Source organism: Mesocricetus auratus, unplaced genomic scaffold (assembly GCF_017639785.1).
Source record: "Mesocricetus auratus isolate SY011 unplaced genomic scaffold, BCM_Maur_2.0 Super-Scaffold_100037, whole genome shotgun sequence".
In the NCBI taxonomy this organism is placed as follows: domain Eukaryota; kingdom Metazoa; phylum Chordata; class Mammalia; order Rodentia; family Cricetidae; genus Mesocricetus; species Mesocricetus auratus.
In genome coordinates this window covers 5146382-5171085 of record NW_024429215.1, presented here as the reverse complement: position 1 = coordinate 5171085, position 24704 = coordinate 5146382, and the positions used below count along the sequence as shown (strand labels likewise).

The 24704-nt window shown below is 37.1% G+C and overlaps 1 protein-coding gene across 1 annotated transcript; it reads right to left on the bottom strand.

Moving 5' to 3' along the window:
- Window positions 1-205: 205 nt before the first annotated feature.
- Window positions 206-13744, bottom strand: LOC121135373 (vomeronasal type-2 receptor 116-like). The gene is made up of 6 exons (XM_040734071.1): window positions 13548-13744; window positions 11245-11536; window positions 10139-10951; window positions 8605-8832; window positions 4374-4497; window positions 206-1095 (listed from the first exon to the last, which is right to left on the bottom strand). The coding sequence occupies exons 1-6, from the start codon at window positions 13742-13744 to the stop codon at window positions 206-208; spliced, it is 2544 nt and encodes an 847-aa protein (XP_040590005.1).
- Between the last annotated feature and the right edge of the window lie 10960 nt (window positions 13745-24704).

The window sequence follows — 24704 nt, the reverse complement described above, 5'->3', positions numbered from 1 at the left end:
TCTTATGAAATCAGTAACTGAGTGAAAGAATATGGAGATGATTTAGTCGTAGACATGATACTGAAAGGCTACATCATTAGAGGAAACAATAAGAGACCTTCTAAAAGAGATAAATCTTGAATTGTAATTGAATATTCGTGGACACGAGCTAACTATATATTTGTGAGTTAGAATCAATGAAGCATCAGTTCTGGAAGGTGATTTTTCACTGATATTTAGAAGAGATTTTTCTTGATGGTCTTACCAATATTATGTAGCACTTGGGAACAAAGATGCATCCCAGCATCCCAGCACTGGAAGCCAAGATGGAGAGAATTTCCACAGCTACCATGACCTTACCCTTGGTGCTATGGTACACAGGGAGGAAGGTAATCCATACACAGCAGAACAACAGCATGCTGAATGTCAAGAACTTGGCTTCATTGAATGTGTTAGGCAGATTCCTGGACAAGAAAGCCACAGTGAAGCTTGCCTGGGACAGGCAGGCCAGGTATCCCAGGACACAGTAGAAGGCAGTGACTGAGCCCTTGCTGCACACAATGATGATGTGGCCATGCTCAGAGTGAGCATCAACACTAACAGAGGGAGGAGAAACTCGTAACCAGACTGAACTGATAATAACTTGGATGAGAGTACAGATGGGAATGATGTAGTTAGGGCCTCCTGAAACCAGGAAGTATCTCATTCTTCTTCCAGGAGTGGTGACTTTGAAAGCCAGAAGCACAGTAACTGTTTTGGCCAACACAGTGGAAATAGCCACAGTGAATATGATTCCAAATGTGATTTGCTGCAAGATGCATGTAGCTGAGTTTGGACGGCCAAAGTAGAGCAGAGGGCAGAGGAAACAAAAGAAGAGTGAGATGAGCAAGATGTAACTTAGTTTCCGGTTATTGGCCTTTACAACAGGAGTGTCATGATGCTTGACAAAGACTCCAAGAATGAGAGCTGTGAATGCAGAGAAGCACAAGGCCATTAAGGCAAGAGCCATACCCAAAGGGTCTTCATAGGACAGAAATATCACTGCTTTGTGCATACACTCTTTCTGCTCTGTGTTTGCATACTGGTCATCTGGGCACTTCACACACTGATCCACATCTGAGGAGGAGAGCAATATATCATTAGTTCACCTTCAACATTTTATTGACAGGGCATTTAAATTACATATACAAAAGAACCATTGAAATGTCTGAATTTGTTGTTGAGGATGTCATTGAAGGATCATGCATCATAGAAATGCTTCTATTTCCTAATGCTCATTATCGCTGTACAATTATTTTTTGTCTATGTAGCTGTATTGATGCAATAATGTTACATGATATCAAGAAGCACAGATTTTTTACTACATTCTGGGGTCTATGAAGAAATGACTATTGGTGAATTCACTAATGCTAAATTCATTAATAACTTGTACTCACTCATTAATGGATTTTAGACATGAATAAGGGGAGTGCCAGGATACAATTCCACTGCCAGAGAGTCTAGGAAACAGAACCTTCCTCCAGCAATTGATGAAAGCAGAGGCAGATACCCACAGACAAACACTGAACTGAATTCCTGGAATCTAGTGTCAGAAAGAGAGAACTGATGGACAAAGGAGTTAAGATTGGGCTGATATAACCCACAGAAACAGTTAACCTGATCAAGGGTGAGCTCTTAGACTCCAGATTGCTGGATGTGAAGACAACATGGGACTGACCCAGACCCCCTGAATGTGGGTGTCAGTGAGGAGGCCTAGGTAACCTATGGGACCTTGGGTAGTATTTATCCTTGGCATACAATAGACTCTCTCAGCCGGGACTCTTGTGGGAGGGCCTAGGCCCTGCCCTGGATTAAGTGACAGTTACTGGAGATCCACCATGGAGTGTCTCACACTCCTTGGGGATCACAGTGGAGATTGGATGGGAGACTGGCGGACCTGGTAGGGATGGCAGGGGGGGGCAGAGTGAGCTGGGACTGACATGTGAAACAAGAATGTTTCTTACCTAAAAAAACATAATTAAAAATTTCTCAGATCCCATGGATTCAGTACTTCCTGAGGTCTTGTCTTTGTTATTTCTATGAATTCTTTTCCTATGAGATATGATGACTGTGTCTTCTATTGGGAACACCTCTCTAATACATCATCTATTTCAAAATTTCTTGCCAAAACACACTTAAATAAAAGCATCTTTAAATGAGATCAGCAGTTTGTATGGGTGTGTATATATTCATGGGTGTATAATCATATATCAGTATCAAAATATCTGATGAGTTTGAATGTTTTGGGATTATGTGGGGTAATTAGGAGGATGAAAGTGAGGTATGAATAATGTTGGGGAACTGAAAATAGAAAAATCTTCATAAATATAGTCTTAGTTTAGTATTCTTCTGACAGTAACCACAGCAATCTCCCAAGTCTTGTCCAGGAGGATCTGTAGCCTACCTCTGAAATTAGAATATTCTGTACCGACCTAGCATTAAAATGCCGCTACTTCTTGATTCTGCTGCTTTTAGGAATATAAAACACCTTCCTCCTTCCCCAATTTTCATCTCTGCTAGACCCAGACTCTGTGTATGTACTACATGCTAAAGCAGATACTGATAAACAGCATTAGACAGATAACACGAGTCCTTAAGACAGAGTGTTAATACAGAGTGTTGTTTTTATTAATAACACCCTATTTATAAGTTGTTGTCAGTAGTGTAGTAAGTGCAGAAAACCACATAGTAGTTGCTCTAAATCACTGGATAATTTCAGTCAGTGATAGTGGGACTCAATATTTTAAGAAATTTATCTAGAGCCGGTCATTGATAGCACACAGCTTTAATCCCAGCACTCAGGAGGCAGGAGCAGGTGGATCTTGTGAATTTGAGACCAGCCTGGCCTACAGGGAAAGATCCAGGTCAGCCTGCAAAACAATACTGAGCAAACCTGTCTTGAAAAACCAAAAATAAATTATCTAGAACAATGTTTTTATGCACTTTAGTTTGTCAATTTTTTTTTGCGAGACAGGGTTTCTCTGTATTGTTTTGGAGGCTGTCTGTCCAGCCCGGCCTCGAACTCACAGAGATCCGCCTGCCTCTGCCACCCGAGTGCTGGGATTAAAGGAGTGCGCCACCACTGCCCGGCCTAATTTGTCAATTTTTAAATGGTCTGGGAATATTGCTCACCTATGAGAGAAGGTACTGCTCTTGCAGAAGACCTGAATTCACTTTTCCTTATAAATTCCAGAATCACACAAATTTGTGAAACTAACAACACAGGCATTGGATTGCTCTCTTCAGCACTGTCTCTTATCTGCACTTAAACGCCAACCTCACATACATATACATAATGAAAGTAGTAATAAAGATATTTCGATAAGTTTTCATAAATATTCCTTATTCTTATGTGTTTTTACACCTAAACAGCTCAAGATACTTGGTTTATTTACTTTGGGATATGTTTCATGTGAGACTGAATGGAGTTTCTTCCGTGACATGGGTCCTGAAGATGATTTCAAATTATCTGTGTTAGCGGCCATGATTTAATATCAGAGTCAACTAACTGGCCATAAACATCCATTACGAACTTTCATTTCAATATAGAGAATGATAGAAAAAACAGTGAAAAACCATTACCCTACCATTTTATTTAGGCAATCCAGAATAAACAATAATTTAACTAATATGGGGTGTATAGGTGATAATATTGTTTGAATAATTTTGGCTAATATTATGATGTTATTACTGCATCAAGCATATTAAATATTGAACATATTTTCATATTATGTGTAAAAAATATTTGCCACTTTCTTCAGTTTGCAATATAGTTAAAATTTTGATAAGAGTTCTCTGGAAATTGCAAGTAGTCTTTTTGTTCTATCAACTGTTCCTGAAAATTCAACAGTAATAATATTCTCTCTTAACTAACTTTGACAGAGGATGTTTATTTGATTTCCAGCACATTACATAGTAAAGTGGATTCATTGCCCTATTCTCTTTTCTATGGGCCCCTCTGCAAAAATAGTATGAATGAACTCATGTCACTACACGTACATGCAAAAAGATTACAATATTTGGACAGATTGAAGACCCAAATATAATTTACATCTAATTTTAGCAGAGATTAATCAATGGAAATTCCTTGTGTAAAATTCTCTAATGCTACACATTGACTATAGAATCTGTCTCTTTGAGAAAATGCAACCTGCCATGAATTTACAATGAGTCAAGATATGGGTCAAGTCATGAGAAGGTTCACACAAGGAGAGAGATAATTATTCTTCGAAAACTCAGATTAGGTAAATAGTATATTGTGTTTGTGCACATCACTTCCAGACCTCTTCAGCATCCCAGTGTCAGGGTGCAAGGAATGTTCAAAATAAAGGATTTATTACTGCCTCAATACTCACTTGTTTTATTGGAGATTTCATTTTCTGGGCAGGGCCTGCATTTAAAACAGCAGACTGCCATTCCATCCTGCCAGAATTTTCTGAAGCCAGGAGCACAATCAGCACTACACACAGAGCGTGGCATCTAAGGAAAATCAGACACATGGAGATAGCAAACGTTTTACCTACTCCTCTCATAACTTTATTATGCTTTATGTTTAGATACTAATGAGGTCTTTTCATACACAACAACTGAATGACCACATGACAAGTACAGTTTTTAAAAGACATAGAGAAGCTTAAATAAAAATCCTGTTTTTCAGGCTAATCTGTCACCTTATGTGCATAGCATTTTATTAATTGTTAATGGGTGCTGTTGTCCCTAAGCAGGGCTTTATGATAAATGCAAGGAGAGCAAGCCAATTTACCCTGTTCCTTCAGGGCCTGTACTTTGGCTGCAATCTCCAGATTCCTGCTTGGTCTTCCGTTGTCTGTCACCCTTGAGCTAAATCAACCATTCCCTCTTCATTTACTTATGGTCATTGCTTGCTCACAACAACTGAATAGCAAAATAAGATTAGTGGGCATCTGAAACAAGGGAACTATCTCCTAAAATCTCAGACAACAACATTAACTCCAATAAAATATTACTGCGCAGAATGACATACAGAGTGTGATGAGCAAAGAGCTGAATGGGCAGACCCAGTGTATTTTGTCGTGAGGAAGTGCTGACTTGACATGTAGTGACATGAAAAGTAAAGTCTTTCCTAATGTGGAAAGTCCAATAAAGACTATGAATGTGTGGGTAACCTGAATAAAAGTTACCTGTTTAAATCTAATCGAAAAATGTATATATTATATTTGATTACCATGAACCTGGAGAAGGACATCCATGTGCTGCATTGGAAGGTTCCTGTATTTTGCTTGTTCACTTTGCATCTTTTGTTTTGCGTTAACTTCTACGCCAAAATAAGAGCATCACCTAATCACAGAATCACCTCATGTTCTCCACAAGTGTGGAGAACTACAATGCTTCCTTTTCTGCTTGTGTTTTTGCTGAAGCAAAGTTTCAGTGTGAAGCTATCGGTTTGTGTAAACTTCCTTGACCATGACAATTTTTATTCCTTCACTACTGTATGCCTCTTCTTTTCATTTATTGTTTAATTTGATAATATTTTATGCAATATTTTGAATACGAGAGGAGACAATGAATACCATTATCCATTTTCTGCTCATTTCAGGTAAGTTAGGGGTACTTATAGATCACTGTCTGGCTTGATCTCTGCATGTAAGTTGAGGCTTATTTCAAAAAGGAATAATTCCCTGATTGTTTCTTCAAAGAGTTTGCATTATAGACAAGCAGGACAATACACACCTGACGCCATCTGACTTTAGTGGATAATCATTGATTTTTGTCTCCATGTGTTACAATGTGGTCAATATATTTTCTACAGAAAAAGTTAATATGTCAATGTGTTTTTGTTGTATTCTGTCAGGCTTTGTTTCTCTTATGTTTATTTTTCAATCTCAGTGAAGTTGGACTTTGTTATGACTACATTCTGCAAAATTGTGGATAATAATTGAATTCTATCCTTGAGTTTACTTGTGTTCTTTTACTCTTAACCCTGCCATATCTTGAAGCAAGTTTCCATCCTTAAAATTAAGTCATCTTGGTTGCACAGACTGATCTTTCTGTTTTGTTGTTGATATCTCTTGGGAGGTGTTTAGTCAAAAATAACTAGATTCATGTCCATCCATGATATTGCTATCTGGATTTATTTCTTTCATCTTCCCTTCATAGCAAAGCTTTTACTAGTGTTTTAGAAATGTTCTCACATATTTTCCCCATGAAGAGAACAAAGGAATGCTTGTTTGATTTTTTTGAACCAATTTTATTTTCTGTGCATTGTGTTTTAGAAATTTGACAATTGACATTCAATTATTATCGAAATCTATTTGTCATTTATTGTCTGTATTGGTTACTGCTAAAGTTTATACTGTTACAATAGTTATTGTTTGACTGTTTTTGCCGAGATAGCTGTATGTTCTTTTACCTCTTGTGTTTATCATGCTTTTTAGACTGTAGGAGTTCTTCCAGTGATTTTATAGTTTTTTAAAGTATTTTGTAATAGTTTCCATTATTGAACGTTTTTCTGTCTCCTTCTATAATTAGGAGTAATTTTGTTTGTTGTAGTAGCCAGGGTTGGCAGCATATGTCTCTATGTATTAGAAATATGTCATGAATCTCCACTTTTAAGATTATTCTCTGTAGAATCATCTGTTATCCTGATGGACCATTTTATATCTGGTACTTCTGTCCTGTAAAATCCAAGTTTTAAATAAAATAGACCAAGGGATCCTTCTTTCTGATGTTGAGTCTTTGGTATTTAAATGACTGTCTGTTTATATATAATACTCTGTTTTATACATTTCAATGTAATTTTTCTGGATGTAATGTTGATGAATTTATCGTTTCCTTCTCTTGGGCCAATTTTTTGTAAATTTGACCTTTAATCATATTGACTTAATTTCCTAGGTGTTTCTATTCATTTTCTATTATTTTCTTCATAGTTTGAATTTTCTATTCCTAGTCCAGTTCTTCAAGTCTTCCCTCCTGTCTTCAACGTAAAACATTTTGTAGTTGAGTATTTTAACTGAGATTTTTTATTTTGCTTTACCTTTATAATTTTAATTTTAACAATTTTTATTATTTTTACCTTCATAGAAATCCTTTGTCAGAAGATAATTTTGTGTTTAATTGTATGGAAGTTTTTCTGATATCATTTTTCTCCCCAGGAAGTGATTTGTGTACTCTTTAATTTTTCTGCAACCCTCTTATAATCATTCTTCTGTTTCCTCATTCAGTATGTCATTGACCATACACTCCTTTTAGTTTGTGATTGTAAGATTTGGAGTCATGTTGCTTTGATATCTTCTTGTATATTCGTTTGCTGTTTGGTTCTGCTTTTTAATTTGCATTTTTGAAACCAGAACCCTGATTGAATTGTCTTTAATACCCAGTGTTCTTCCAGTGAATGTTTTTGCAATGCTCAATCAGGGTGTGGGGAGAAAAGACATGCACTTTCGTTGTTGCCCAATGTCTGGATAAGTAGATAAGTAGATACACCTTCAGCATATATCTTCTTTTTCCTGAGTCTTACATGGGGAAAGAACGAATCTCTATGTCTCATACTATCTAGGTAACTAGAGATATCGCTTCAGATTATGTTTGAAGATTTTGCTGAAGTTGCAGTCTTTAAAATCAACCAACTTTGTACTAGGCAGTTTGAAATGGATACATTAAAACCACCAACATCAGACCTATAAAATGCCCATAATAAAAATGGGATATTTCATTTACAAATTTCTTGAAAATCTATTTTTTACTAACAATGCTTCAAATAAGAGAAGAACTAGACACACCCTTATTAGTTTGCACGAACTATGAAATAATTAGTCTTAACAAGCAAGGTATCTCTAGTGGTAAAATACTTTGCAGTGTATGATTCAGAGCTGCAGACATCACTCAGTGGTAGGCAACAATTCTTGCTCATGAATAAGTCTTAAACTTGATTTCTAGTAGTCACTGTGTAGAAAATACACTTTCTCCATTTCCTAGGGATTCAATAACCCTTCTGTTATCTATATGAACCACAGTCGCAACAGTTGTAAGCATGAATGAGGAGAAAGCACACATATGCACAAAAGCAAACAGAAAGAAAAAACAAGGTTACAATTCACAGAATATGTAATATGCATCCTAAAAATATTAATTTATTGTTAGAGTTTTGACAATTCAGTAACTCATTGTTAAAACTATTAAACAAAATTAATAATAAGAATGCATGATTTATGTATTTTTAATTTACTTAATCCTTAAGAGAGCCCAACTTTTCAACATCTGTGCTCACGATTCAACACAAGGGAAGAAATCACCGTATGATAATCAGTATGCTAACAAGAGAATGTTGGTCCCTTTACTGGAAATTATATAATGTCACTTTGACATCTGGTTTGCATTCAAATTTATAACCAAAATCAGGTTTGGACAAGATAAAATGCACTATATGCATGTTGGAATTCCTCAAGGGGTTAATTATGTGTCACATCAAAAAGGAGAAAAGAAGAAGCATAAAGTAGGAGGCTTGATATTGGTTCAAAATATGACAATTTGTTACATTAAGTATCAAAGAAGCATGAATGATCCAACTTGACAGTGTTACTACTGTGAGTTCAGTTTGGTCAGACCCACCTGTGTGTTTCCCTTGGAAAATTCTACCATTTCTTCAAACACATGGAACTGCTGACCTTGTGGAAAATATGGGCTATATGTTCCTATCTTCTCCTTAACTCTCAGACCATGTGGGAAATTCCAAATCTGGAAAATGTCATACTCTTCCTGAAGGTCTTCTTTTTGGTTCATATTCACTCTATCCCCAACAGGGTTTGTGAATTGGGTCTTCTTCAGAAACGCATTCAGCTGTAAGACAGGCAGCATCCTATATTGTGTTTGCTCTTTACTGAAGAAAAAAATTCTGATTTTATCTTAATGGCAATATTATCGCAGGAGGCCAGGGGAGCAATATCACCAAAAGTAAATGAATAAATAAAATTATAATAATTATCTTCAAATTTTACTTTCCTCAGAGGAACCTGCGAAACATATACTTAGACTTACATGCAGACACCAAACACAGTTATGCAACACACTCACACACACAGAAACACATAAGAGAGAGAGATAGAGAGAGATAGAGAGAGGAGACCTACATCTATTCAAAAATACATACAAAATACTTCCATACAATTTTTCAAAACATATACATAGAAACATTCCCTGGATTCCTATACACAGAAAACAACACCAAAAAGCCATACAAAAACACTGAAACCACATAAACAGGAATGCACACATACCTAAATACATACAAGAAAAAGCATACAGGTACAATCACCAAAGCCAGAAGCATTGGCAAAGAGAAAATTTATCCACACATTGAAAGACAAACAGACAGAAGACAGACAGACAGACAGACCACACACAGACACACAAAAACAATGGAAATATATATTTATGTAGGCACAAAGATGGTAATGTAGTCTCATACACGCACATTCACTGCCAAGTACACATTGTTAGATACACACAGGGAAAATACCGATACAAAAAGTCACATACAAATTCATTATGAATGACACTTGAAGACAGACAAATACCTATAGAAAACTATGTATGAAGACATATACACACTCCGACAAACAGAAAAAGACAAACATTCATATATAGTGAGAATCATCCAGTAACACATATGAATGCTCATGTATGTACTGAACTGAATCACAGCAGTGTTGCCTTTGTAATAACTATCAGAATGCCAACTGTGATCCCCAGAGCTGATAGTGGAGAAGTAATCGTTTGAGAAGACTTATGACTATCATCCCTTGCACAATTTACAGTATTCTTGATGATTAATGTAAAAGACCCAGGAAGTATTCATGAGAAAGGACTGACAATGTTTAGAGTATTAGAATAGGGGTGGTGATGTTGACAAGCTCAGTAACAAAATCACTGATTGTGCTTGATGCATTTTGTCTTGTGCTCCATTGCCTTTGCATTAGAGATTTCTACTAAATTCTAGATTTACTCCCTCAACAGAAAAACAAAATGCTCAGATATTTTCCTTTTGCTGGGTATACTTTCTAGTTCACTGAGTTTAGGCATGTGAAAGACTCCTAAAGATATGACATTGCTGACACCAAATATCATGCAATAGAAGAAGTATTACCTTCAAGCAATTAGAACCACGTCCTTTCCCATTGTCTATTGCTGGATTATCTACTTGTTGAAGATCCATCTCATGCAATGCATGAGCCAGAGCATACACAGCATTGTATATGTCATAACTGCCACCACTAAAGGCCATGTCAAAAGTCTGTACCACTAGCCATTCCATGGAGATATTTGATGAGTATCTCTTCAGTGTCTTACAGTTGGACCTGGAGACTTCACAGTTAAACTTCATCCACTCCAGATTTGCAAGGTATTTATCTGTGTACCTGAGAGGGTTTATTGTCTGGACAAAATTTTTAAAACCAGTAATCTCACCATGTTGGCGTGCAAAAGCTATAGTCATATGTGGTGATTCAAGCATGAAGTCTCTTTTACTGGTAGTCACATCCCACTGTGAGGTGATGACCCATATTCTCTGTAAACCTCGAGATTCCCACATTCGAAAGCTTACAGCAAGAGTACTGTCTGTGTCACCATAAATGATAACAACTTTTGTGGATGATGCCTTGATTTTGTTATAATACAATTCAGCTCTTGACATGTATAATTGCATACTGATTGGAATTATATTTACAAAGGCAAAGCAGACTGTATTTTTTCCAAACTCTCTTCTCAAATATGAGAGAAATTGAATGCCAAGATCACTGTCAGAGATGACCAGTCCAACCCAGTTCCAGCTGAAGTGAAGCATGACAGAGACCATGGCCAAGGCTAGAGATGTGTGCTTGGGGGCCATTTGATACAGATAGGGAAACTTTTCATGATCACTTAGGATTGGATGGAAGGATCCGTAGGTAAATTGAATCACCTAGGATTCAGGGAGAAGCATGAGGTTCAACTCAGTCATAACCTTTGAGACACCTTTTTTTCTGCAAAGAGTTCTATGAAACCCCCTTGCCTAATTCCTTAGCTATTCCTTCTTCTCTCATGTGTATGACAAATCAGGAAATGTTTATGGCCCATCATTCTCTGAATAGTACTAATGAGCTACATAGAGTGATAAAAATGTATGATCTGTCCTCTCTTAGCACATCTCTAGTGTATGGGAATGACATCCATGAGGACACCTTTGCAGTCAAACCCAATCTATAAAATTCTTACCTTTTGGAATTTCCAGAGGTCTAAGAATGTCATAAGTATTGCAGCTGCTTCCCAATTTGGTCCTGTAAGCATCACATGGCACTTGATATCTTCCCCACAGTAATAATTAGGGGAAAAACCAGGGTCTTGTCCCAAAATTCGACTGAGACTGAACAATTGAGACACACTCAAACAATCTTTTTCATTATAATCATATAATAAAGATTTATTTGGTAATATATCAGGGTTCCTGTTTACTTCATCCAGGGTAAATGCCAAGGCCAGTCCAAACTTGTAGTTCTCAGTTGGTGTTCTGTAAAAGTGCACAGTGTTTAATATGGACAAATACATGATTATTTGTACTCAATATAAGTGCTATCTTGTACTGAACAGTATGAGCAACCTTGCCCAAATATTGAAACGAATATCTTCTGTTGTGTGGTTGTAAAGACATAAGAATTTGGACGCTAGCAAAACCTTTGAAGTCTATGAGGCAGGACCTTCCATAAATGAGATGATCCATTGGCATCTTACACAGAAAGCATAATCCATCTCTGGTTTGTGAGTACTTCCTCAGAATCTGTAGATTGGCAGAGTTTTTGACCAAATGGTAAACATAGCCATTTTCATTGAAATTATTGAATAACATAAAAAACATATGATGTGCTAGCCGAAGAGTTTATATGAGTGTCTTCTAAAAATTATCCCAATGACTAAGTTTGTCAATAAATGATAGGAGAGTCCACAATAGTCTTTTGGGGCAACAATGGGCTATGGACTTACAGTTCATGATAATTAGCGGACAATATAGTTAACATATCGTCTCCTGTCCATTTAAATCCTAGTCATGTTTTTCTTTCAGATTTACTGTTGCAGGTAAGAATTCTTTTCTAATACTTTTAAATGAATTTAAAGCAGAAAAACCTTTTTGGTAAAAGATGTATATATGTGCATCCCTGTGTGTTTTGACAATATTAATGGTAACTTTGAACACAAAAGGGCACAAATCACTTGGTTTTTAATTCCTCTTTGATATAATCTAGTCTGGTACCAAATGCACAAAAATACACCTGCCCAAGTCCTGATTGCATACATTAAAGTTATGTATCTTCACTACAGTATTTTTCAACTATTTCATTTTACACAGATATGTCACATATTCAAAGTGGGAATATCTGACCCTCATGTTTTTTTCTACTAGATAATTCAGTTTGATTACCTTTTATTTACAGTAACACAACACTAGATATTTGTGTTGCCATTACTACATATTTGAAAGCTAGAAGAATATAAAGTGTAAAATGTATGGGGATGTTTAATTGTCTTGCAAGAAAAAGAACAAGTCAGGCAAAAGACAAAATCAGTATGTTATGTTTATGGGAATAATGATAACTCCTGTTTCTTCCTATTTGCTTTTTAATATAATTATTATACATCTCAATGCTACCTTCATTGAAGAATTTATGCAGAGTTAAGTCCAATCTGTTTTCCATTTAAAAATTGGAATTTTCTCATGTCTCCCTATACATAAAGAGGCACTTTATAAATGTTCCTTACCACCGAAGAAAAATTATCATTTTAATTTTCAGTAAAATCAATGAATTTTGGAATAAACCTTATACAGCTGAAATGCTAACTTGTGTACACTGGAACTAAGAAACATCAGTGACTTTAGCTGTCATATTTGCCTATTGAGCTAAAGTTCTGTATTTTAAACCATCTACCTTCATTCTACAAAATCAACATGTGTATAATGGCTACATTGTTAAAATATGCAGCTACAAATAGTAAAAATATTGAGAGGTAAACATAAAAGGCAAGTGTGTTATAAGTCTCAGAATATAAAAATATACATAAAGAGAAAAGAGGCATGGTTCTGAAATAATGTCAAATGTGAACCAGTATAAAACTCCTCTATGTAGGTACAAACATTTGTGGTATTCACAGAAGCACACAATAATGAAATATCATCAACAGATTCTAAGGCTATTTACTTTCATATTCGTAGGATGAAATTCATTGAAATAGTATTAGTTTTCTTTCCATGAGACAATACCCTCTATGGACAATGTCAACAGGAGGCCTCGTTGTGATGTATCATGATAGAGACTGCTTCCTTGTTTCTATTTCGAGCCTAGGAAGTGGGAAACTAACTGGAAGAAAAACAGAACACACACATGGCAAAAACCCTGTAAAATAGCAACGAGTCTCTAAAAGAACTTGGAGTTGTTAGTCTGTAAATTCAGAGAAGAGGACAGAAGATTCAAAACCCATCTTGAAACATTGATGATGATATTTACATGGAAAAATGCAAAAACACTTACTGTATATTCAAAAATTGGTTTAAATACTCTTTATCCACTTGCCATTGAACTTCTCTGGGTGAGAAGGCACAACTTTTCTTCAAGTCACCATCCTTGTCTTCACTCTGCTTCGTTTTCCAAAAGCACCTGGGATGCATAAAAGTGGCCATGCGGATTGGAATGTTCAGAAGCAGCAAGAGGAAAACGACAATGAACATCTCTGTGCTGTGCTACACCAGAGCAGCATGAATTGTGAAGTGTCATGTGGAGAAGCATATTAATCGCGTACCCAGTTTGACTACTTGCCTTTATTTCTTGGGCAAATGAGAGGCTATTTTCGAATCTGTGCTTCCTTTTTCTCCCAGGTGTTTCTTAACCCCTGGAGAAATATTGGACACAGTCTTCCCTGGGGCTCTGCATCTGGGTGCACAATGCATATGAAAAACATGGGCTGATACACGTATAAGGGGATAGTTCAGTCTCTCATTCCATGATATCACTCATGTTTGTGGTTATAAGGTCCCTTGGAGGAACACATTTTTAGAAAATTTGGTCCCAAGACTATCTCACTTTATGGTAACACCATGAAAAACGAGGTGACTGTATTTTCTGAGATGATCTACAGGGAAGGGCACACAAGTCAGAATACATGGTTACACATGGCTCATTACATTAAAAACTCCCTGTCATTACTAGGGAGACTAATTTGTGGAGCAGCAGTCATCCACAGTATATGGACAGTGTGGACTATGTTAGACCAGTGGCAGGTATCGAATATCCAACCAAAAACTTTGCTTCCATTATCTCAATAACCTAGAAGCAGGTAAAATCACAAATTCCCTGAATCTCCTTGAATCCCAAAAATATCCATCTCATTAGAGAATTGCAATTCATTTCCACGTTCAATGTTGATTTTTTAAAATTGAAAAACATTCAGAGAGAAAATGCCTTATTTAATTCTGCACCAGGTCTATCACTCTGCCTTCCAAGCCACCATTATTTATGAGAGAATAAACTTAGAATTTGAGTTCCAAACAAGAATCTGCCTTTCTCATCCTCAGTTTTCATAGACGCTTTGTGATGAGAAAATTCTAATACTTTATGTTTAATTTCTTGTATTGTTTTGCTAATTTACATTCCAGGAGTTACTTAAAAAAGACTTGTGCTAATGGTCTTAGTAATAAATACTAACTGTGCAATGACCCTATGTCGAATGTGTAAAATCATATTCCCATTGTCACAGTCAACTACTCTATTTTGCTTTTTAGAATCTTAAACGTTGGGAGTAGAGTATACTGATGGTATTTTATTATGTATTATTTTTGCTTCCCCAATTATATCAAATGCTCAAAAATACCTGTTTTTTATCTAAAATATTTGTATGTCTCATACATACACCACACAGGCACACACAGAATACACACACACACACACACACACACACACACACACACACACACACACATACACACACCATGAGAGGGAGATTGGTAGTGAGAATGATAAAGGCAGACAGAAAGAGCAATGGGCAAACCGACTAAAAGACCAACAGACACACACTATTTCATTCTGAGTTGGTAAAAAGTCTTAATTTCCCAAAGGTGGCTCTTGAGTTTAACATGGTTGTGTCCTGTTCCATCCCCTATTCCTCTAATGACATCATTTAATTCTTCCAGGCTGAGGGCCACTAAGTTGTATACATATAAATGTGGCAAGCCTTTTATCTGACTTTTATTTTATTTTATTTGAACCATGGGCCTAGTAGTTTAGTCATTTAGCTTCTTCTTTAGCATCAATACATTATGAATTACATACCAACTCTACTTAATCCTCTTAATCTTCCATATAACTGGATAATGACAGTGAAAAATCATTGTGTATACATTTAAGTGAGACAATTTGTTGAAAAAACTCTGAAAATTCTAATAATGTTTGTAAATAGAAATAATCACTATTTGTATGTGAAGTGAAATAAAAATTTCAATGTTATATTTTCTACATTTGCTCATATGTTGGCAAGCATCGAAGGTGATTTCATATCATTACTATTCTGAATGAAGCTGCAACAAACCTGGACAGACAAGTTTCTATGTGCTATCCTGTCTTATGTAACTTCAGAAAATCCCTTAGAAATGTGGATGGACCCTAACATAGCTGTCGTTTTATTTACAAAAGCATCTGTGTGCTGCCTGCAAAACTAGCTGCCTCATTTTCTACTCACACTAGACATGTTTAAGGGATTCCCCAAAATTCCAACATGCTCATTAATTTTTCTCAAGGTTTGGTGTTATTCATTCTCATTCATTTGTTGGACTGTCATAAAATGATGATTCCCATTTTTTCATATCTAAGTCACCTGGATGCAATTTCATACTCACAAGGTTTGTATAATTTGAAAATAGGAAAGTTAAAATATAATACTGCATTTAAAGATATGGATTAATGGGGATTGAGTCATGGCCTCAGTAGGCAAGGACCTTGACTGCTCTTCCTGAGGACCTGGGTTCTATTGCCAGAACCCATATGGATGCCCATAACTATTCGTAATTTCAGTTCTAGAGAATCCAACTACCTACTCTTACCTCTATGAACTCAAATGTAATATGAATAAACCTATGAAAAGAAAGAATTACTGATTACTCACTTTCAAACAAAGGAAAATCTTTTAGGTATATTTCTCATAGAGACTTTTTCAATATATTTTTTATTTAAATTAGAAACATGCGTGCTTCACATGTCAACCCCAACTCCCTCTCCCTCCCCTCCACCCTTGCCACTCCACCAGCTCCCCCAGCCTCCTACCCAATCCTCAAACCATTCCCCAGGGAGGGTGAGACCCACCATGTAGGATCTCCAAAGTTTGTCATTTCATCTGGAGCAGGGTCTAGGTCAGTGAGGAGGCCTCAGCAATCTCTGGGGCCTTGAAGAGTAGATCAGTGTTTACCATCTTATGAATGAAATTTGGGAGCCCATTCCACATGGAGGGAAGCTCTCTAAGCATAGAGACTCCTAAAAAACTATATAATAATATAAAAGAAAACCTACTACCTCAAAGATGGACAAGGCAAAGCAACATGAGGAAAAGAATCCCAAGAGAAGCACAAGAAAAATATGCCCACTCATTCACATATGCAGAAATGCCATGCCATAAAATATTAATCTGGAAGCTATAATGTGTATTCCAAGGATCTGACTTAGACCAATGTAGATCCAGTGATTTATTCCAGCCTATTTGTGTTCACATGAATTTTGTTCATTAGAAGATCATGTTCTCCTAGTGCCATACATGCCCTTTGATTCCCTCATTTCTACTGGCTCCTTTTCTGAATGGTTCCTTGATCTCTGAGGAGAGGACTATAATAGTTACCTCCCACTTAGAGGTGTGTGTCTCCAGGTCTCTTAATCTCTCCACATAATATCTGACTGTGCATCTCTGTGTTTGTTCCCATTGATTAAAGGAGAGGAAGACTTTCTGGTGATGGCACAATAACATTCTGATCCGTGAGTATATTATAATATCCTTAAGAGTAATTTTATCAGAACATTTTTTTGGAACATGAGTATTTGGTTTTACCCTATGTCTCTTGGCTAGGTACTCGGCTCTATGTCATCTTAGGAGTGCCAAATAAGGCTTCTATCTTTTGCAGTGAGACTTATATCAAATTACACATTGGTTGATTACTCCCACAAGTTTGTGCTGCCAGTGTCATAGAATTCTTGTAATGAGGAATGATTGTACATTGAATGTTTTGCAGCTCTGTTGGTAATGTTTCTTTTTTGGTAAATTGAAGAATATCTTCCCATACTAATGACACTGGAACATGTAGGTAAAGTTCTTAAGCAGGTAACAGCTTGATCTTTATATGTTAATGAATTCTGTAGGTATAGTATTCAGCAATAGGGCCTTTCTGTCAGTTCGTGGAGAGGAATCTATTGTCTTCATAGCAGGCTGGATTGTTTAAGGATTTTCTCAGGAACACTTTGACTATAATTCAAAAGAAATGAAAGCAGTCCTGTTACAGGAACCTTATTTTGGTGATTGCATATGACCACTTGGAACTGTATATCTCTCTATTTGAGAATTCACTTATATCACCTTCATATATTTCACAAAGTATCCACTGCTCTATGTATTCCTAACACACCAAAATACCCATCAATTTTAGCTGTCATTCTTCAAATTTCTCCACTCAACCCTTTTTATCCTCCCATAACCAACAAGATACTCCTATTTCAAACTACAAACACCCAGTGTCCACTCATAAAATGTATTCTGTTGGCTAACCCCAGGTGTTGTAATTTAAGAAAAGCAGCTCGAGAGAGAAAGAAGCCATTTGGCAAGGTTCAAGTACAGAGGATTTTTATTAGGGAAAGGGACCATAAAAAGTGAAAGACAGAAAGGAAAGAAGAAAAAGAAAGAAAGACAGAGAGAGAGAGTGAGAGAGAGAGAGAGAGACAGAGAGAGAGAGAGAGAGAGAGAGAGAGAGAGAGAGAGAGAGAGAGAGAGAGAGAGAAATTCAAAGGATGAGAAGGGGTCAAGGCTCTTTAAAGGGAAACACAGTGAATATGCACACATGGGTGCTTTTAGTGGCTGCGGATGAGTGTGTAACATGTCAGAACCTCAAGGACAGGCCAGCACTGTAATATAAGTAGTACCAAGTTTCACATCCATATAACCCCTTGCCCCTCATTCCATAGCTAACCTCTACAATGCTATGGGTAATAAATTGATTATCGTTCATTTGATGGCTAAAACCCACAGAAAAAATATGATATTTCCATTTTTGTTTCTCAATTAGTAAAAAGCGCTACAGTGGTGGAGTGAAATATATCCTGACACTAGGAAGTCAGGCAATTCCTGTAAGTGTTACTGCCAAATATTGTTTTATTCATCAACCAATAACAGAAATATGGGTAAATAAGGACGTATCCCATCATTTCCTCTCTCCTGTCTAGATAAAAAGAAATGTGTTAACTTTAACATAGTTAAATATATATATCAAATACAATAGTTAACAATATTTAGTCCATTAACGTTTGGCATACTTTAAAGCAAACATTCTGTCATCTATCCTAATTTCATGACTCTTGTATGTAACTTATATTTTATCATACCTAAGGCCAACCATAACCCAGCTGTTTTCAACTCCATCAAATACCTCAGAAGGATGGCATATTAACTCTAGTATTGATTGGAATAGCTTGCTCCCTGCACAATCACAGAACATTCTTCTGTAATGTTGTTGCACTCAAGAGTCTACAGCAGACTTACAGTAAAGCAGGAATCCTGATGGATTGTCCCATCTTGTTTCAAATTCAGCAGCAACTTTCCTCTGGGTCCCATGTGTCCTGTTTGAACAGCATACAGTCAAACAGTCCAGGCAGGAAAATTTTCACCCAAATGGCTATGCTTGCCATGTTGATGTCAAACTCCATAATGAGTTTCTTTGATGCCCATCTTCCTTTGTGAAGTAATTGGTATTGCCAGGAGAAATTTTGTCTCATTGTAATAAAAAACCTATAAAGCTTTTTAAATGCCATATTCTATAGGTCTTATAGGGTTTGAAGAATATATATCCTTTTGAAATATATCTCTGTATATCTGGAAAACCTAACAGATATAACTAATTTTTAGTTGACTATACATCATCTATATTTAATTATAGGTTACATTTTTAAATTTTTATTATTTTTTATATTTTATGTTTAAATTTAAATTAGAAGCAAGGTTGCTTCACATATCAATTCCAGGTCCCTCTCATTTCCCCTGCCCTCCTCCCATGCCCTCCCACCAACCTCTCCAATATACCCTCATTTCCCCAGGGAGGGTATGGCCCTACATGGGGGTGTCCATAGTCTGTCATTTCATCCAGGGCAGGGCCTAGGCACTCCCCTGGGAGTCCAGGGTGAGGGTGCATCTCTCATTGTTGGATTGGTGCCCAAAGTTCATTTGTATACCCACGGCCGAATAGATTACCTAGGCCTCCTCACTGACACCCACATTCAGGGGGTCTTGATTAGTCCCATGCTGGAATCCGAGCCATCAGTCTGGGATTCAAGAGCTAACCCTTGTTAGGTCAGCTATTTCTGGGGGTTAAACCAGCCCAGTCTTAACCCCTTTGCTCATCAGTCCTCCCTCTCTGTCACTGGATTTCTTGAGTTCAGCTCAGTGTTTAGTTGTGGGACTCTTCCTCTGCTTCCATCAGCCATTGAATGAAGGTTCTGTTTCCCAGACTCTCTGGCCATGGGATTGTAGTTTGGCACTCCCCGGATCTATGTCTAAAATCCATATATGAGAGAGTACATTCCATGTTTCTTTTTGTGACTGGGTTACCTCACTCAGGATGGTTTCTTCTAGTGCCATCCATGTGCCTGCAAATTTCAGGATTCCATTGTTTTCTGCTGAATAGTACTTCATTGTGTAAATGTACCACATTTTCTCTATCCACTCTTTGGTTGAGGGGCATCTAGCTCCCAGTTCTGGCTATTACAGATAATGCTGGTATGAACATAGTGGAACAGATATTCTTGTTGTATGAATGTGAATCTTTTGGATATATGCCTAAGAGTGGAGTTGCTGGGTCTTGTGGTAGGTTTATTCCCATTTTTCGAAGGAAATGATTTCCAAAGTGGTTGTATGATTTGGCACTCCCAGTAGCAGTAGAGGGGTGTTCCCCTTTTACCACATCCTCTCCAGCATAAATTGTTGTTGATGTTTTTGATTTTTGCCATTCTGACAGGTGTAAGATGGTATCTCAGAGTTGTTTTTATTTGCTTTTCCTGGATGGCTAAGGTGTTGAGCACTTTCTCAAGTGCCTCTCAGCAATTTTAGACTCCTCTTTTGAGAATTCTCTATTTAGATCTGTAGCCCACTTTTTAATTGGATCCTTTGATATTTTGGAGAATTGCTTCCTGAGTTTTTTGTAATTTTGGGAGATCAGCCCTTTCTCAGATGTGGGGTTAGTGAATATCTGTCTTTTTGTCTTGCTGACTGTGTCCTTTGCCTTACAGAATCTTCCCAGTTTCAGGAGGTCCCATTTATTAATTGTTTACCTCACTGTCTGTGCTACTGGTGTTATGTTCAGGAAGATGTCTCCTGTTTTAATTCGTTCTAGGGTACCACACACTTTCTCTTCTAAGAGGGTCAGTGAGGCTGGATTTATGTTGAGGTCTTTGATCCATTTGGACTTAAGTTTTGTACATTGCAATAGACATGGATATATCCACATTCTTCTACATGCCAGCATTCAGTTATGCCAGCACCATTTGTTGAAGATACTTTCTTTTTTCCATTGTATATTTTTAACTTTCTTTGTCGAAGATCAGATGTTCACACATGTATGGGTTAATATCAGTGTCTTCAATTCGATTCCATTGGTCTACCTGTCTATTTTTGTGCCAATACCAAACTTTTTTCAGGGCTACGTCTCTATAATAGAGCTTGAGGTTAGGGATGGTGATGCCTCCAGATGTGGCTTTATCGAGTAAGGTTGTTTTTGGCTATCCTGGGTCTTTTGTTTTTCCATACAAAATTGATTGTTTTTCATTCAATGTCTGTGAAGAATTGTGCTGGTATTTTTATGGGGATTGCATTGAATCTGTAGATTGCTTTTTGCAGGATTGCCATTTTTACTACATTGATCATACCTATCCAAAAGACAAAGCAAAATTAGCAAGAAACAATTCAAACAGTGCAAGGGTATAAATCTGAAATAGAGACAATTAAAAAAACACAATCTGAATGAAGGCTGGAAATAGAAAAGCTGGGCAAATGGTCAGGTACTACAGATACAAGCATAATCAACAGAATGCAAGAGGTGGAAGAGAGAATCTCAGGTGATGAAGATACACTAGGAGAAATTGATTCATCAACCAAAGAAAATCATAAGTCCAACAAATCCCTAACACAAAACTTCCAGGAAATATGGGACACTATGGATAGACCAAACCTAAGAATAATAGATATAGAAGAAGGTGAAGAAAACCACCTCAAAGGGTCGGGAAATATATTCAACAAAATCATAGGTTACACTTTTAAATGAGCTGTCTAAATAAAATATCTAAACAATAGAAAAATACCTATAACAAAATTGACCTTATATTTGTATTGATAAATCAAAATCCAAACCAACGCAAAGTATTCATTTGTATATCACATTCTCCTTTTTTCTCTTTAGAAGGAGAGTGACTGTGATCAGTAACTACTTATTCCCAAACCCAACTTTTTACTTATGAATTAATGAGAGAAAATTATACACAGAAGTCATGCCCAATTAATATTTTCATCTTCCTTGATAAAGCATTGCTATACTAAAGTGCTATGTCAGAACACAATGATAGTATGTCAGGAAGATCTGAACATCCAAGAAAAAGAGAGAGAGATAAGAGGATGGTAGAAGAAGACTTGGGGGAGCAGGAAGGTTGAGTAGGGGTAATAATAGAGGAGACCAGGATGTGAGATACCATAATAGTTGGAGTCATTATAGCTTTGAGGAGAGAGCTGACACTAGTGAGATGTCCAAGGATAACAATAACTGGAAAACTAAGTAATAGCAGAGAGACTACATTAATAGTCCCTACCTGATGATAAAGTTGATGACTAACTTATGTGACATCCTAGAACCTTCATCCACTGATTGATGGAAGCAGAAACAGATACTCACAGCTAAACACTGAACTGACCCCTGGGAACCCAGTGATAGAGATGGAGGAGTGATGAGCAAGGTAGTCAAGACCATGCTGGTGAAACCCACAAAGACAGCTGACTGGACAAGGGGAAGCTCTTGACCCCCCAGACTGATGACTAAGAGGCCAACAGGGGACTGATCCAGACTCCATGAGTGTAGTGTCAGTGAAGAGGCCTCAGAAATCTCTGAGCCCATGGGTAGTAGACTAGTGTTCACTATGGCATACAAATGAACTTTGGGAGCCCATTCCACATGGAGAGATGCTCTCTCAGCCTGGACACATTGGGAAGGCCTAGGTTCTGCTCTGGATGAAATGACAGACTCTGGAGATACCCCCAAGGGAGGGCAAAGGGGGGAGCTTGGATTGACATTGGAAGCATGCATGTTTCTAATTTAAATAAAAAACATACTATAATAAAAATGACCCCCCAAAGATCTTAACATCAAAATGAAGAAGAAGCAGAGGAAAACAAAATTAACTTGGTTAAGATGATGGAAGCTCTTAAAGAAGAATTGAAGATTTCCCTTAAAAATTGAAGGACAGTCAAAGAAATAATTGAATGAAATCAATAAATCTGTTAAAGAAATCCATGAAAACCAAGAAAAACCAATCAAATAAGGTTAAGATTTGACAACTGAAAAAGAGGCAATAAGGAAAATATAAATGAAAGAAATCTGGATATGTAAAATCTAAGTAAGTGAACAGAAACTACAGATGTAAGCATATCCAACACAATGTAAGAGATGGAAGAAATTTAGGTGTTGAAGGTATAAGATAGGGAAATAGTTTCATCATTGAAAGAAAACATTAAAGTGTCATAATGCAAAATATCACGGAATGTGGGACATCATGAAAAGATCAAACTTAAGAATTATAGGGATATAAGGAGAATACAAGTCACAAAGCATAGAAAATATAATCACCCAAATTAGGTAAGTAATATTTCACAACCTAAAGAAGGAATTATGTATGAAGATACAAGAAGCATACACAATACTAAATAGACTTGACCAAAAACAAATCCTCTTGCTTTGTTTTCCTTAAAGGTCTATGCATGTGTATTTTCACGTAAGAGACAGGCAAACCAAATCATATAACCTCACAGTAGATGGATCTTTTTGTTTAATTCTCATTGAAGATCCTGGTGTGTGTAATGATAACATGCCTAGATTACCTTGGAATCTGTAGATGTTGGAGAAGCCAGAGAATTGAGACACCTGAATAGGAAAGCTGTTAACAGTCAGTGGGACTAGCCTAAATCAAAGCGGTGTGTGGCAGTCAGCATACCTGAAAGGCTTGGGACATATTAAGAGTGATTTTTCTTAATTTTAATTTAAAACAATCTTATTTTATATATGAATCCCTGTTCCCTTTCCTTCCCATTCTCCCATACCCCCAACCAACTCCATCCTATCCTGCTTCTGCTTCATAGAAATGGTGAAAATTTCTATGGTGGATTTTCAAATTCTGTCCCATTATTTGGTGCAGGGCCTTTGTCCTCCCCTGTGTGTCTAGGCTGAGAGAGTACCCCTCTATGGGTAATGGGCTCCCAAGTTCCATTTGTAAACTGTGTATGAATGCTGTTCCATTATCAGACACCCTATAGATAGTCCAGGCCTGCTAACTGACACCCAAATGCAGGTTCTCTGATTCTGTCCTATGCTGCATTTCAATGTGTGATCCATTCCATGAGCTCTCCCTTGTTCTTGCCAACACTTTCTGTGCATTACCCCAGCATGGTCTTGACCCCCTTACTCATAACTCCTCCCTATCTACAACTGGATTCCAGGAATTGGTCTCAGTGCTTAGCTGTGGATTTCTGCTTCTGTTTCCATCAGCTACTGGATGAAGGCCCTGTGATGAAATTTAAGGTAGTCATCAATCTCATTGTAGGTGAAGGACTTTTAAGGTAGCCTTTCCCCTAATGCATAGATTTTCATTTGGGCTCCTAGTATATCTCTGGATATTTTCCACAGGATAAGGTTCAACTCTCACTCTTCCCTGTTCCTGTCGCTACTGCCTAACTGATGTGATTGAGTCTCACTCTCACTACAATTCTGCTGAATGGAGCCCCAGGCACTAGTAACAAAGGTAGCCACTTGGTATCATCAGAACACATCACAGCTTACCCATCCAAAAACAGTAGCCACATCTCTCTGGCTACAATGGTGATTCTCCAGTTACTTCAGTACTTTAAAAGGCTGCAGCAGCATGCAAAACAATTTCATTTCATTAAAAAATGTTAAGAAATGTCTTCAGGAGATGGTGAGTTTTGTTTTTCCTTTTCTGGATAGAGGTTTGATTTGCTCTCAAATCCTCCAGGGTGGAGACTAGAAGAAAGCACAGCATGAGGAGGTCTACTCAGCCTGGTCATCTCCCACATCCTCATCTTCACCATCTACGGAGAGAGCAGCATACTTGCTCACAAAACTGAACATAGAGGCTGGGTTCTCCTCAGATGTCGAATAATATTTTCAATTATACCATAAC

Coding starts and splice junctions, on each gene's coding strand:
- LOC121135373 (XM_040734071.1), bottom strand. CDS start 13,744: ATGTTCATTGTCGTTTTCCTCTTGCTGCTTCTGAACATTCCAATCCGC. Junction 4,498..8,604: donor TTTCCAAGGGAAACACACAG/GTGGGTCTGACC, acceptor GATTTTCCTTAG/ATGCCACGCTCTGTGTGTAG. Junction 1,096..4,373: donor TGAAATCTCCAATAAAACAA/GTGAGTATTGAG, acceptor TCTCCTCCTCAG/ATGTGGATCAGTGTGTGAAG.